The 15864-nt window shown below is 43.0% G+C and overlaps 1 protein-coding gene across 2 annotated transcripts in view; it reads right to left on the bottom strand.

Moving 5' to 3' along the window:
* Positions 1–2573: 2573 nt before the first annotated feature.
* The window catches only part of sf3a2 (splicing factor 3a, subunit 2), a 30783-nt gene continuing 17492 nt past the window's right edge, over positions 2574–15864 (bottom strand). For both annotated transcript variants that reach the window (XM_063032120.1, XM_063032121.1), the window contains exons 7-9: positions 14617–14757; positions 13676–13744; positions 2574–3617 (exon numbers count right to left, since the gene is read on the bottom strand). In XM_063032120.1, coding sequence (XP_062888190.1) covers positions 2709–3617; positions 13676–13744; positions 14617–14757 — 1119 coding nt within the window. In that variant the 3' untranslated portion in view covers positions 2574–2708. The remainder of the gene's footprint in view (positions 3618–13675; positions 13745–14616; positions 14758–15864) is intronic.

The following is a 15864-nucleotide window of genomic DNA, read 5'->3' as shown; positions in this document are numbered from 1 at the left end:
TGGAGCGGAGCAGATTTGTAAATCTGGCAGGAGCAAAGGATGTTGGAAATGGCGAAAGTGGAGCGCCGCGGGGGGGGTGTGGGATAGGTGGCAGAATGTCAGGGGAGGGTTAGCATGGGCGCAGACTCACCCAGCCCTGAGACACCAGGCAGGGTCATTTGATTCCAAACAATTGTTTTATTTATCATTACAGAATGTCCCTCTGGTGCCTCCCTCTCCCTTCCCCTTTTCCCACCCATGATTCACCTCTCCCTGCACCCTCTCACTCTCAGTCCACAACAGAAACCCATTTTAGAATGAGGTTTACCATCACGCACATTTGTCATGAAATTTGGTTTTTGCAGCAGCTGTACTGTGCAATACATAAAATTACCACAGTACTGTGCAAAAGTCTTAGGCACTCTAGCTGTATATATGTGCCTAAGACCTTTGTGCAGTACTGTATTTGCCAAACTTCTGAGCCCCTCCTTATAAAAACAGCTGTTATATTGCAATATTGCACAACTCTGGTCAACAATTAACAAATGCTGAAGTAAATGATTGTAATAATGCCACATAAACTAGATTTCCCAGATCAGCTGTCAATGGAATGTACACAAAAACTATATAACCCAATTCAGCTTTTTTAAGATTTGATTTAAAAGCTCCAAGAAAAGAATCATAAAGTGCTAGAACACTATACTTTATACTTTATTGTCACCAAACAATTGATACTAGAACGTACAATCATCACAGTGACATTTGATTCTGTGCTTCGCGCTCCCTGGAGTACAAATTGATAGTAAATATCAAAAATTTAAATTATAAATAATAAATAGAAAATAGAAAAGGGAAAGTAAGGTAGTGCAAAAAAACCAAGAGGCAGGTCCGGGTATTTGGAGGGTATGGCCCAGATCCCAGATCTGGGTCAGGATCCGTTCAGCAGTCTTATCACAATTGGAAAGAAGCTGTTCCCAAATCTGGCCGTACGAGTCTTCAAGCTCCTGAGCCTTCTCCCGGAGGGAAGAGGGACAAAAAGTGTGCTGGCTGGGTGGGTCGTGTCCTTGATTATCCTGGCAGCAGTGCTCCAACAGTGTCCGGTGTAAAGTGAGTCCAAGGCCAGAAGATTGGTTTGTGTGATGTGCTGGGCTGTGTTCACGATCTTCTGCAGCTTCTTCCGGTCTTGGACAGGACAACTTCCATACCAGGTTGTGATGCCCCCTAGAAGAATGCTTTTTACGGTGCATCTATAAAAATTAGTGAGGGTTTTAGGAGCCAGGCCAAATTTCTTTAGTTTTCTCAGGAAGTAAAGGCGCTGGTGGGCCTTCTTGGCAGTGAACTCTGCTTGGTTGGACTAAGTCAGGTCATTTGTGATATTGACCCCGAGGAACTTAAAGCTTTTGACTTGTTCCACTTGCGCACCACCAATGTAAATGGGGTCGTGCGGTCCGCTACTCATTCTGAAGTCAACAACCAATTCCTTCATCTTGCTGACACTGAGGGATAGGTTATTGTCTTCGCACCATGCCACCAGGTTCTTAATTTCCTCTCTGTACTCAAACTCAGCACTACAGCACAGAAGCAGGCTCTTTGGCCCATCTGGTTCATGCCGAACTATTAATCTGCCTAGTCCCATCGACCTGCTACCCCTCCCATCCAAACCTCTTGAATGTTGAAATCGAAATCATATTCACTTGTGCTGGCGGTTCGTTCCACACACCCTGAGTGAAGAAGTTCGCTTCATGTTGCCCTTACATTTCACTTATCAGCTTTAACTCATAACCTCTAGCTCCAGTCTCACCCAGCCTCAGTGGAAAAATCTAGGTTCCATTTACTTCATCTATACCCCTCATAATTTTGTATACCACTATCAAATCCCCCCTCAATCTTCTATTTTCTATGGAATAGTCAAAAGTTTCTTTTCAAATACACTTCCTAAATGATGGGATGTTATATTGAAGTTGTAAAGGACATTGGTGAGGCCTAATTTGGAGTAATGTGTGCAGTTTTGGCTACCTACCTACAGGAACGATACCAGTAAGATGAAAGAGTGCAGGGAAAATTTACAAGGATTTTGCCAGGACCTGAGTTCTGAGGGAAGATTGAATAGGTTCGCACTTCATTGCCCAGAGTGTAGGAGAATGAGGGGAGATTTTGATAGAGGTATACAAAATTATCAGGGGTATAGATTAGGTAAATGCAAGCAGGTTTTTTTCCTGTGAGGTTGGGTGTGACAACTAGAAGTCATGGGTTAAGGGTGAAAGGTGAAATGTTTAAGGGGAACATGAGGGAAATCTTCGTTTCGGTGTTGTGAGTGTGGAACGAGCTGCCAGTGGATGGATGTGGGTTTGATTGCAATATTTAAGAGAAGTTTGGATAAGTACATGGATTGAAGGGGTATGGAGGGCTTTGGTCAAGGTGTAGCTTGATAGGACAGACTAGCTGAGCCAAAGGGCCTGTTTCTGTGCTGTAGTGTTCTACAACTAAAGATCTGAAACACAGAATATTTTAATAATTGGAAATAGTTGCACTAGTAAAATGCCATGTTAAAAATATAAAGAAAATAAAATAATACACACACTACAAAATGCTGGAAAATGTTTTTAATGAATGATGAAGTATTGCAAAGTTTTTTTACATTTGCAAGAACCCTAGATACAACCAAAATAACAATTAAAGACCAATCTACAAAAGTTACACTGTTGAAAAGTTCTTAGAAAACACCGAGGTCAGTTAGTAGGAGGAGGAGGGGGAACGCCAGGCGGTGGGAGAGGGGTGGGAGGTGTGGCTATTGGTGCAGACTCACTGGGCAGTGGAGGCCTGATCATCGGTGGAACCGGAGCAGGAACTGGTGCCGGAACCGGAGCAGGGACTGGCGCAGAAACTGGAGCAGACACCGGAGCTGGGGGTGGGCCCTGTGGAGTTGGAGGTGGTCCCTGCGGGGTAGGAGGTGGCCCTTGAGGTGTTGGGGGTAATCCTTGGGGAGCCGGGGGCAAGCCTTGCGGAGCTGGGGGCATATTCTGAGGCGATGGTGGCATGCCTTGTGGAGTTGGGGGCATGCTTTGGGGAGCTGGGGGCATATTCTGAGGTGTCGGGGGCATGCCTTGGGGAGTTGGGGGCATGTTCTGAGGTGTTGGGGGCATACCTTGGGGAGTTGGGGGCATGTTCTGAGGTGTTGGGGGCATGCCTTGGGGAGCTGGGGGCATGTTCTGAGGAGTTGGGGGCATACCTTGAGGAGTTGGGGGCATGTTCTGAGATGTTGGGGGCATGCCTTGGGGAGTTGGGGGCATGCCTTGGGGAGTTGGGGGCATGTTCTGAGGTGTTGGGGGCATGCCTTGGGGAGTTGGGGGCATGTTTTGAGGTGTTGGGGGCATGCTTTGTGGGGTTGGCGGCAAGCCTTGCGGAGTCGGTGGCAGTTGTGGTGGGACAGGTGGCACTGGACCTCCTGGTGGCATTGGCGGCATGGGCATGGCTGCTGGCCGTGGGGTTGGCATTCCCTCTGGTGGCACTGGACCCCTCGGTGGTACGCCATTCATGAGTGGTGGTGGTGGGGGTCTGGCCTTCAGTCCAGGTGGTCCAATAGGCAAGGTCGGGGGTTGTAACGGTTTCTCCATCTTGAAGTGGAACTGAAGGAAAAACTAGGAGAGAAGAAAACGCAGAAGGTCAAACTGATCTCAACACAGAATTAAGTTAACAAAATTACTAGTTTATTTGCTCGTTATATACCGTGTTGCATGACAATATAGGCAATCATGGTCTTTCCATGCCCATGATCGTTCTTGGTAATTTTTTCTACAGAAGTGCTTTGACATTGCCTTCTTCTGGGCAGTGCCTTTACAAGATGGGTGACCCCAGCCATTATCAATACTCTTCAGAGTTTGTCTGCCCAGTGTCAGTGGTCACATAACCAGGTCTTGTGATATGCATCAGCTGCTCATACAACCATCCACCACCTACTCCCATAGCTTCACATGACCCTGATCGGGGGGTTAAGCAGGTGCTACACCCTGCCCAAGGGTGACCCACAGGCTAGCGGAGGGAAGGAGCGCCTTACACCCCCTTTGGTAAAGACGAATCTCTATCTTGCCACCCAAAAATTACTAGAGAGAGTTTAAAAGGGACCAAATAAAATAAACTGTTCCCATTATCACATAACTGCTTTAATATTCTGTAGGCTGATGTGACATTCAAGCCAGCTACGGGAGCTGAAATTAATCGAAAAGATGCCACACAGGAAAAGACATAACAGAACATATAACACAGAGAAAGCAGATTTTAAAAAGTCAAATTTTAAGTCAATTTATTATCAAGGTTAACATATAGTACATTGAGATTCATTTTCTGGCAAACATTCACAGGAAAATACAGAAATACAATGGAATTTATGAAAACTATACATAAACAAAGACTGGGCTACAACCAATGAGCAAAAGAAGACAAATTGTGCCAAGTTTCTCAAACACGAGAAGTTCTGTAGATGCTGGAAAATCCAAAGCAACACACACAAAATGCTGGAAGATCTCAGCAGGTCAGGCAGCATCTATGGAGATGAATAAACAGCTGATGTTTCAGGCTGAGACCTTCATCAGTACAGTCTCTGACAAAGTACACGACAGACTGGCCATCAAAACTGAAATCCATTAAATAGGTATTGTGCTTTAGCTAGGGGCAAAATGAAGGCATTAAAAATGAATGTTTATTTTTCAAGACCATTTTTAGAATACGCCCCTGGGGATGGGACAGGCATTAAGAACAGTTATTTTTGATATATATTAATGAATCTCTTGGTAATGGAGGACATTAGTTCCAGATTTCTAGATGATACAAAAGTATAACAGCGATTAACTCCAGAGCCACCAGTTCTAAATAAGCAAAGACAAACTAATAAAATGGCGGTGGCCTGACAGCGTTGCAGCTTGCTTTATAGCGCGAGTGACACTGGATCAATTCTGTACAGAGGCTGACATTCTCTCCTGACTGCTTGTGTTTCCTTTAGGTGCTCTGTATTCCTCCCACATTCCAAAGGTGTGTAAGGGTTAGGGTTAGTGAGTTGCCGGCGCACTATGTTGACACCGGAAGTGTAGTGACACTTTCAGGCTGACGCCAGCACATCCTCAGACTGTGTTGACTGTTGACACAAAACGAAACACTTCACTGTATGTTTCAATGTACAAGTGACAAATAAAGCTAATCCTGAAAACCTTAAAAATGGGAAGCCACATATTGAATGAGGGGGAAATTATTGATCCCAACTTTCTAATATTCCAATTTCCTAAATGATCCTAATTTTAAAGATAGTTCAACTACAGAAAAACCTGGATGTAGAAATCACAAACTGATAATAGGAAAAGTTAAAACCATCAAAAAGCGATAGGATAAGACAAACCTTCAAAAAATATACTATTTAGGCTTCAGTTGAGGTATCCTCAGGATATCGTGTTTTCCCAAGGAGAGTACAGAAGGGGTTAACCTAGATTGCAACGGGGTCAGTGCTGAAGCCTCAGCTGTACAGAATCTGTGCTAATGATAATGGTGAGGAGAGTGAGTGTTTCAGTCAAATTTATCAGCAGTACAAAAATAAATGAGAAAGCTATTGAGAGAAAGAGTCTGCAAATGACCATCAGATAGATTATGTGAGCAGACAAAAACTCAGCAGTTGATATTAAACAGTAAATCATTTTCCTCTACACTAAGATTTAAGCATACTAGCTTCTGGTGGTAATGGAGTAGGACACCATTAACTCTAAACAGAGCTTTGCCAACTTGGCACTCATTTTCCACTGCATTGGTGTTTCCATACCAGGCCATGATGTAAGCACAGACATAATAATGAGGCTAGGACCAGAGGGCACAACCTCAGAATAAAAGGATGTTCCTTTAGAACAGAGATGACGAGGAATTTCTTAAGCCAGAGGGTGGCGAAACTGTGGAATTAACCGCCACAGACAACTGTGGAAGCCAAGTCATTGGGTATATTTAAAGTGGAGGTTGATAGGTTCTTGATTATTAAGGTGATCAAAAGTTATGGGGAGAAGGCAGGAGGATAATAAATCAGCCATAATTTATTTTTATTCAGTTGTACAGCGCAGAGTTGGCCCCTCCAGCACGTCAAGCCATGCTGCAGCAACCCCCAACAAACCCAATTAACCCTAACCTAATCATAGGACAATTTACAATAACCAATTAACCTACCTGATGCGCCTTTGGGCTATGGGTGGAAACCGGAGGACCTGGCGAAAACCCACGCATTCCGCGGGGAAGACGTACAGAGACTCTTCACAGAACGGTGCCTGAACTGAACTCTCTGAACGCCCCAAGCTATAATAGTGTTGCACTATCTGCTACACTACTGTGGCGCCCAGCAGAATATAACAGATATCAGGGGTAAGTTTTTTTTTACGCAGAGAGTGGTGAGTGCGTGGAATGGGCTGCTGGCAACGGTGGTGGAGACGGATACAATAGGGTCTTTTAAGAGACTCCTAGACCGGTATATGGAGCTGAGAAAAATAGAGGGCTATGGGTAACCCTAGGTAATTTCTCAGGTAAGGACATGTTCGGCACAGCTTTATGGGCCTAAGGGCCAGTATTGTGCTGTAGGTTTTCTATGTCTATGTAATGGTGGAGTTGGGGGGGGGGGCGCAATGTGATTTCTTGAACTTCTGGTTATTGCCCTTCCTTCACCATTCCCATTTCCCTTTCTCATCCTTACTGCCCATCACCCCCTCTGGTGCTCCTCCCCCTTCCCTTTCTTTCATGGCCTTCTGTCCTCTCCAGACAGATTCACCCTCCACCAGCCCTTTATCTATTTCACCAATCAACTTCCCAGCTCATTTTCACCCCTCCACCTTTCCTGGTTTCACCTATCACCTACTACCTTGTACTTCTTATTCCCCTCCTCCCACCTGTTAACTTTGACCTCTCATCTCCTTGTTCCAGTCCCAGGGAAGGGTCTCAGCCAGAATTGTCAACTGGTTACTCTTTTACATAGATGCTGCCTGACCTGCTGAGTTCCTCCAGCATTTTGTGTGCATTACTTTGATTTCCAGCATCTACAGATTTTCTTGTTTGTATATTCATTGCCTTCTGGCTGCTGCTCTGAAGTCACCTCTGGTGGACTGTGCGGATGAGATCAACAATCAAATCTAACAGTTTTACAACGATTTGTAGAGAGTGAAAGGAAATGACAAGGCACAGATGAAATTATGATTATCCACTGCAACCAAGGGACACCCGAGATGTGATAACTACTCCTACCACTGGACACGGACTTCCTAGGTTGAGAGAGTGGAATTCCACAGTGCAACAGCTTTTCCACTTTAAAAACTCTCCTGTCATTGTTGGATATAACCAATACCGTTGCTCTCGCCCACCCAAGGTTCCATGTGTTGTGCATTCAGAGATGCTCCTCTGTGCACTGCTTCTATAACACATGGCTTATCCGAATTACTGTCACCCTCCTGTCAGCTTAACCAAGCCTGCCCATTCTCCTCTGACCTCGCTCATTAACAAGGACCTGCTCCACACTGGATGTTTTTTTGTTCCTCGCACCATTGTCTATAAATTCTAGACTATTGTGTGTGGAAAATCCCATGAAATCAGCAGTGTCTGAGATACTCAAACCAGCCCGTCTGACCCTGACCATTCCATGGTCAAAGCCACTTAGATCACATTTCTTTCCTATTCTGATGTTTGGTGTGAACAACAACTGAACCTCTTGACCATGTCTGCATGCTTTTATGCATTGAGTTACCGCCACATGATTGGCTGATATTTGTATTAACGAACAGGTGGACAGGTGTACCTAATAAAGTGGCCAAAGCCACCACTGAGTATAGCACTGAAACAGGTCCTTCAGCCAGGATGGAATGGTCTGTGCTGAACATGATGCTAATTGAAACTAATCCCATCTGCCTGCATATGGTCAATATCCCTCCATTCGCGGTCTGTTCATGTGCCTGTCTAAATCTCTCTGAAATTTTGTTGTCATACCTGCTTCAATTACTATCATGAACTCTCAAATTACTTATAAGACCATTAGACATAGGAGCAGCATTAGGCCATTTAGCCCATCGAGTCTGCTCTACCACTCCATCCTGGCTGATTTATTGTCCCTCTCAACCCTATTCTCCTGCCTTCTCCCCCCTAACCATTGACACCTTTACTAATCAAGAACCAATCAACCTCTGCCCTAAATACACCCAACAACTTAGCCTCCATAGCCGCCTGTGGCAATGAATTCCACAGATTCACCATACTCTGGCTAAAGAAATTCCTTCTAGTTTCTGTTCCAAGTGGATGCCCCTCAATTCTGAGGCTGTGCTCTCAGGTCCCAGAAACCCCCACCATAAAAACATCCTCAAGATCCAATTCATCCAGGCATCTCAACACCTGATAGGTTTTAATGAGATCCCCGTTCATCCTTCTAAACTCCAACAAGCACAGTCCCAGAGCCACCAAACGTTCCCCATATGTCAACCCTTTCATTCCGGGAATCATCCTGCAATGTATTGACCAGAACTGTACACAATACTCCAAATGTAAGCATTACACAGCTACACCATAACCTACTGAATTTTATCCCAACACCCCATCGATGAAGGCAAGTTATGCTACGTGCATTTTCTACCACCCCATCTACAGTGGTCCCAGGTTTGTGAACCCTGTAGAATTTTCTCTATTTCTGCATAAATATGACCTAAAATCTGATCAGATCTTTACATAAATCCTGAAACTCTATAGGGAGAACCCAATTAAATAAACACAAAAACATGATACTTGTTCATTTAGTTACTGAGAAAAATGATCTAATATTACATGTATTTGTTGGGAAAAGTATGTGAACGTCTGGGGTAATGCCTTCTACAAAAGCTATTTGGAGTCAGGTGTTCCAATGAATGAGATGGGATTGGAGGTGTCGGTTGTAGAAGTGCCCTGCCCTATAAAATAACACACTAAATCAGGTTACTGATAAGGCCTGCTCTTCTCAAGAAAGATCTGTTTATGTGCACCATGCCTGGATCAAAACAACTTTCAGAGGACCTTACAAGAAGAATTGTAGAGATGCATGAAGCTGGAACAGGTTACAAAAACATTTCTAAAGACCCGAGTGTTCATCAGTCCACAGTAAGAATAATTGTCTACAAATGGAGAAAACTCAGTACTGTTGCTACTGTCCCTAGGAGTGGGCATCCTGCAAAGATCACACCAAGAGGTGAAAAAGAACCCAAAAGTAACAGCATAAGACTTGCAGAAATCTCTAGAACTTGCTAAAGTCTTTGTCCATGTGTCCACTATAAGAAAAAGACTGAAGAAGAATGGTGTTTGTGGAAGGACACCACGGAGGAAACCACTGCTCTCCAAGAAAAACATATTGCGGCAGGTCTCGAGTTTGCAAAAGACCACCTGGATGTTCTACAACACCTCTGGGACAATGTTCTGTGGACAGATGAAATAAAAGTTGAACTTTTTGGCAGAAATGCACATTATTATGTTTGGAGGAAAAAGGGCACTGCACACCCAACACCAAAACCTCATCCCAACTGTGAAGCACGGTGGAAGGTACATCATGGTTTGGGGCTGTTTGTTGCCTCAGGGCCTGGACAGCTTGCAATCATTGAGGGAACAGTGAATTCAAAATTGAATCAAGACATTTTACAGGAGAATGTCAGGGTAGCAGTCTGTCACCTAAAGCTTAATAGAAGTTGGAAAATTCAGCAAGACAATGTTCCGAAAGACAAGAGTAAATCAACAACAGAATGGTTTAAAAAGAAGAAAATTTGTGTTTGGAATGGCTGAGTTAAAGTCCTGATCTTAATCCTATAGAAATATTGTGTAAGGACCTGAAGCCAGCAGTTCATGCAAGGAAGCCCACTAACATCCCAGAGTTGAAGTAGTTTTGTAACGAGGAAAGGCCTAAAATTCCTCCAAGCTGATGTGCAGGACTGATCAAGTTACTGGAAACATTTGGTTGAAGTTATTGCTGTAGTCTGTGGTGGCCAGTGCTATCATGTTTGCTTTGTGAGCTGGGGCAGCAGGCTGAGGGTAGCAGACACCAACAGAATCAACAAACTCATTCGTAAGGCCAGTGATGTTGTGGGGATGGAACTGGACTCTCTGATGGTGGTGTCTGAAAAGAGGATGCTGTCCAAGTTGCATGCCATCTTGGTCAATGTCTCCCATACACTACATAATGTACTGGGTGGGCACAGGAGTACATTCAGCCAGAGACTCATTCCACCGAAATGCAGCACAGAGTGTCATAGGAAGTCATTCCTGCCTGTAGCCATCAAACTTTACAACTCCTCCCTTGGAGGGTCAGACACCCTGAGCCAATAGGCTGGTCCTGGACTTATTTCATAATTTACTGGCATAATTTACATATTACTATTTAACTATTTATGGTTCTATTACTATTTATTATTTATGGTGCAACTGTAACGAAAACCAATTTCCCCCGGGATCAATAAAGTATAACCATGACTATAAGGGGGTCACACCAGTTACTGAAAGGTTCACATACTTTTTCCAACAAATACATGGAACATTGGATCATTTTTAGACCATAGGACATTGGAGCAGAATTAGGCCATTCAGCCCATCAAGTCTACTCTGCCAGTCCATCATGGCTGATTTATTATCCCTCTCAATCCAATTCTCCTGCCTTATCCCCGTAACCTTTAGCTCCCTGACTAATCAAGAACCTATCAACCTCTGCTTTAAATATACCTATTAACTTGGTCTCCACAGTCACCTGTAGCAATGAATTCCTTAGATTAACCATCCTCTGGCTGAAGAAATTCCCCATCTGTGCTCTAAAGGGATGTTCCTCTATTCTGAGGTTGTGCCCTCTGGTCCTAGGCACAGTACGCTTTCTCAATAGACAGGTATATGGAGGAATCTAAGGTGGGGGCTTATATGGGAGGCAGGGTTTGAGGGTCGACACAACATTGTGGGCCGAAGGGCCTGTACTGTACTGTACTATTCTACGTTTTATGTTCTAATAGGTATAATGTTTTTTGTGTTATTCATTTAATTGGGTTCTCTTCATCTAGGTTTAGAACTTATATGAAGATCTGATCACATTTTAGGTCACATTTATGCAGAAAGAGAAAGTTTTACAGGAATCAACTTTCTAGCACCACTGTACTTGTGTTGCCACTTTCAGGAAGCAATGGATTTGCACTTCAAGATCCCTCTGTACATCAGTGCTACTAATTACCCCAAATTACTTTGTCACTTCTCGAGAGCTTAACATTTCCATGCTGGACTATTATTTATTTATTTGTTTGTTTGTTTATTGAGATGCAGCGCAGAATTCAAGCCACGCTGCCCAGCAATCCCCTGATTTAATGCTAGCCTAATCACGGGACGATTTACAGTGACCAATTACTCTACAAACCAGTACGTCTTTGGACTGTGGGAGGAAATCGGAGCACCCTGAGGAACTCACGTGGTCAGGGGGAAAACATATGAACTTCTTACAGACAGCGGCGGGAATTGAACCTGGGTCACGGGTACTGCAAAGCGTTGTGCTAAGCTCTATGCGACCATACCATCTCTACTTAACTTTGTTAAGTTCGTAGGAATGGTTTTGGGGACAGAAAGGGGAGTCAGGAGTCAGTTTATTTAATATTTTTTAATTAGAGATACTGCGTGGAATAGGCCCTCTCGGCCCATTACAATACCAATTAACCTACTAATCGGTATGTCTAAGGACTCTGGGAGGAAACCAGAGCACCCAGAGGAAACCCACACATTATATGGGGAGGATGTACAAACTCCTTACAGAGGACTCAGGATTAACTCTGAACAATATTAGCATCACGCTAACCGCTATGCTACTGTGATGACCTATTTAACACTCTTTAGGGACAGTGATGTGGGAGAGTTAGGGGTCAGACATGAGCTCTAGGCTCCACATTCAAAGCCCAGTGACATGGACGCCGGAGGACTTCCATGGAAGTCGGGCTGTTCCAGGTCGATGCTTCCAAAAGTCAGATCCAAGAGGCACGAGGTCGCGTCAGTCAGTATGCCTGGAGTTCAATGTCCTGTCCGGGGGGGGGGAAACCAATGATCGATCGGAAGTCTGAAAGTTGAAGCCTAATGGCTTCGGCCATCGGAAGCCCGAAGACCTGACCTGAAATTGGAGGACTGTCCAGTGTGTGAAGAGGCAAGGAGCTTGTTGTGTTGGTTGTTAACACGAACAATGCATTTCACTGTATATATGTTTCAATGTACATGTGATAAATATATCTGAATCTGGAATATCTTTGTTTTTGCTCATCAACTCTATTTCTTTGACCTTTCAACCATTGATTTTGGGAATGAGGCATCGTGGGCTCATTGGGCCATACGTATCTCTAAATGTAAATATACAAGGTCAAATTGTCCAGTCTGGTAGCAAAACTAAAGAAGTATTTTATGTAAATGATAAGAGATTTAGTGCTCTGGCTGTCTCACAACACCTCACAAAAGTCTAGTAGGCAGCCAGGGAAGTTAACAAAAGGATCTTAATGATTGAAAGAGAAATTAAATACATAAGTAGGGAGATTATGTTCATTTACAAGGGATGTAGGAAGGTCAATACTGGAATATCATTCCCCATTTTTAAGGAAGTATGTTAATACACCAGATGCAGTTAAGAGGAGGGTTACTGAATGATACTTAGAGTAGGAGGGATGTACTAAAAGGTTCAAGAGTCTACACTTAATAGAGGTTCAGACAAGCCTGAGGCAGCTTGATTAAATCATATAAGGACTGTGTAAAATTCTTAGGCTCCCTAGCTATATATATGTGCACAGTATAGAGATATTGAGGCCCGAAATACTGTTTATTCCTCTCCATAGTTGCTGCCTGACCTGCTGAGTTCCTCCAGCATTGTGCGAGTGTTGCTCAAGACACTGAGGGATCTAGACTGGTTGGATCTGGAATAAATGTTTCTACTTGTGAAAGAATTTAGAACAAGGAATCATTATTAAAAAAATATAAATCATGTATGGTATATGAAGTGAAATTCTCTGAGGAGGTTGTGATTCTTCAGGACTTGTTTCTCAAAGGGCATTGGAACAGAGTCCTTAATTATTTTGAAGGCAGGGGTAGACTTTTGATAAGCAAAAGGCAGGGATTCGGAGCTGAGGCTTTACTCAGATCAACCATGAACACGGGCACCACAGTAGCTGTACATGGGCGCCACAATACAGCTTGGGGTGTTCTGCAGTTCGGATTTAAATTCTGGTACTGTCTGTAAGGAGTTTATACGTTCTCCCCATGAACCACACGGATTTCCTCTGGATGCTCTGGTTTTCTCCCACAGTTTAAAGATGTACTGGGTATAGGTTAATTAGTCAGTGTAATCTCTCCTGTCATTGGTATCATATTAAATAGGTAGGCTGCTGGGTGCTGCGGCTCATTGAAATCTGTTCTGCATTTAATCTCTAAGGCTTGAGGAGCTGAGGGCCTATTCCTGCCCCTCATTTGTACCTTCATGTATAAACTTGAATATTCTGGGAGCAAAGGCTTTCTAGACCTCAACTTTCTCTTGTGCCGTTGAAGAAGTTCTGTGTGACCTTTCACAGAAATATTATTATCTGTTGATCTAAATAACGCTTTGCTGAAAAGAAGCTAGTCATAATCAAAGAATACAGACAGTTTACTTCAGACAGAATGATCTGGAATGATTATGTAAATAAAAAGATACCTGCTTTGTTTCTCTATTCCAGTGGGTCCAAAACTTTCCCTCAACTTTATCAATTTCTCTGCTTGGTACCTAAGGACAATAGAAGACGTGTTGAGATATTTGACTTGTTGAGTACAGTTATCAAATATAGATATTTCAGTGCTCTATCTCCTTTTTTCAATAGTCTAAACAAAATGTGTGCAGTAGGGAAGATAGAATTAAAGTTGTAATCTGAAACAAAGTTGTTGATAATAAAAGCACAGACATTCCTTAATGTAACATTCACCCTAGCATTTTTTTCCTTCACTAAACAAAATGGAAAAGTATGGCCCCAGCACTTTTTCTAAAACTGCTCCATTTTGTTCAGACTTGTTTATTTACTGTTTCATCTCATTCACTTCATTCCCTTTTGTAAATGATCAACATTTTAAAAATACCTCCGGAATACCAACTCCTACCACCTATTTATTAGTATAATTTCTAGCCTGGGGGTTTTCCCAAATGTTACACAGTCAATGACTGCCATTACTCGATGTAGCAGGCTAGTATTTAATATTCAACAGTATTTAAGACCATAAGGCATAGGAGAAGAAATACGCCATTCGGCCCATTGATTCTGCTCTGCTATTCTATCACGGCTGATTTATTATCCCTCTCAACACTATTCTCCTTGTAACCTTTGACGCCCTGACTAATCAAGAACCTATCAACCTCCACTTTAAGTATGCCCAATGGTTTGGCCTCCATAGCCGTCTGTGGCAAGGAACTCCACAGATTCACCACCCTCTGACTAAACAACTTCCTCATCTCTGTTTGAAAGGGACATCCTTCTATTCTGAGGCTGTTCCCTCTGGTCCTAGACACCTCCACTACCGGAAACATCCTCTCCATATCCACTCTATCTAGGTCCTTCAACATTTGATAGATTTCAATGAGATTGTAAAGTATAAAAAGTTTATTACCTTAAAAGAAATGGTTTCATATGGCTCAGCTGCAAACAACAAGTACTGCCAGCGTCTGTCCGGCGGTTCAATTCGTTGTTCATATGCAGACATAAACCGATGGCGTGGAATTACACCTTCTGCAATTTCTGGATAATCAATCTAGAGGATAAAATTAGAATTTATTCCAAGTTCAAAGTAAATTTATTACCAATGTGCAGATTGATCCCCATAAACAACCCTGAGATTCATTTTCTAGCAGACATTCACAGTAAATACAAAGGAACACAAAAGAATTAATGAAAGTTCGCACATAACAAGATGGACAATCAACAAAGGTACAAAAGACAATAAGCTGGGAAAATTAGAAGAAATAATAATAAATAAATAAGCAATATATACTGAGAACATGAAACGAAGAATCCTTGAAAGTGAGTCTATTGGTTGTGGGAACAGTTCTATGATGGAGTGAGTGAAGCTGACTGAAGTTACCCCATCTGGTAGAGGGGCAAAAACTGTTCCCGAACCTGGTGGTGTGGGTCCTGAGGCTCCTGTACCTTCTTTCTGAAGGCGTTAGCGAGAACAGAACATGGCCTGGATGGTAACTAAACCAGCATTTCAAAAATACATACTCATATACCATATTGAATGATAGGTTGTCCGTCATTTCTGATGACAACAGAAACCTGTGTGGGAGAGTTTTTAAAGTTGAAAATCCATTGCACTGGGACAGTTCCACTCTCGACCTGGGAAGTCGAGGTCCAGTGATATGAGGCAGCGCCTCAAGAAGGTAACATCCATCATTAAGGACCCTCACCATCTACCTGTACACCTACTTGTTAATACAAATATCTAATCAGCCAATCATTTGGCAGCAACTCAATGCATAAAAGCATGCAGACATGGTCAAGAGGTTCAGTTGTTGTTCAGACCAAATGTCAGAATGGGGAAGAAATGTGATCTAAGTGACTTATGATCATGGAATGATAGTTGGTGCCACATAGGGTGGCTTGAGTATCTCAGAAACTGTTGATCTTCTGGGATTTTCACGTACAACAGTCTCTAGAGTTTACAGAGAATGGTGCGACAAAACAAAAACATCCAGTGAGCAGGAGTTCTGTGGGTGAAAATGCCCTGTTATTGAGGAAAATGATTAGAATGGTTCAGGCTGACAGAAAGATGACTGTAATTCAAATAACCATGTGTTACAACAGTGGTGTGCAGAAGAGCATCTGAGTGCACAACACATCGAACTTTGAATTGGATGGG

Source organism: Mobula hypostoma, chromosome 24, assembly GCF_963921235.1.
Source record: "Mobula hypostoma chromosome 24, sMobHyp1.1, whole genome shotgun sequence".
In the NCBI taxonomy this organism is placed as follows: Eukaryota; Metazoa; Chordata; class Chondrichthyes; order Myliobatiformes; family Myliobatidae; genus Mobula; species Mobula hypostoma.
Note: the sequence above shows the minus strand (reverse complement) of the source record. Positions and strands in the feature narration are given on the sequence as shown.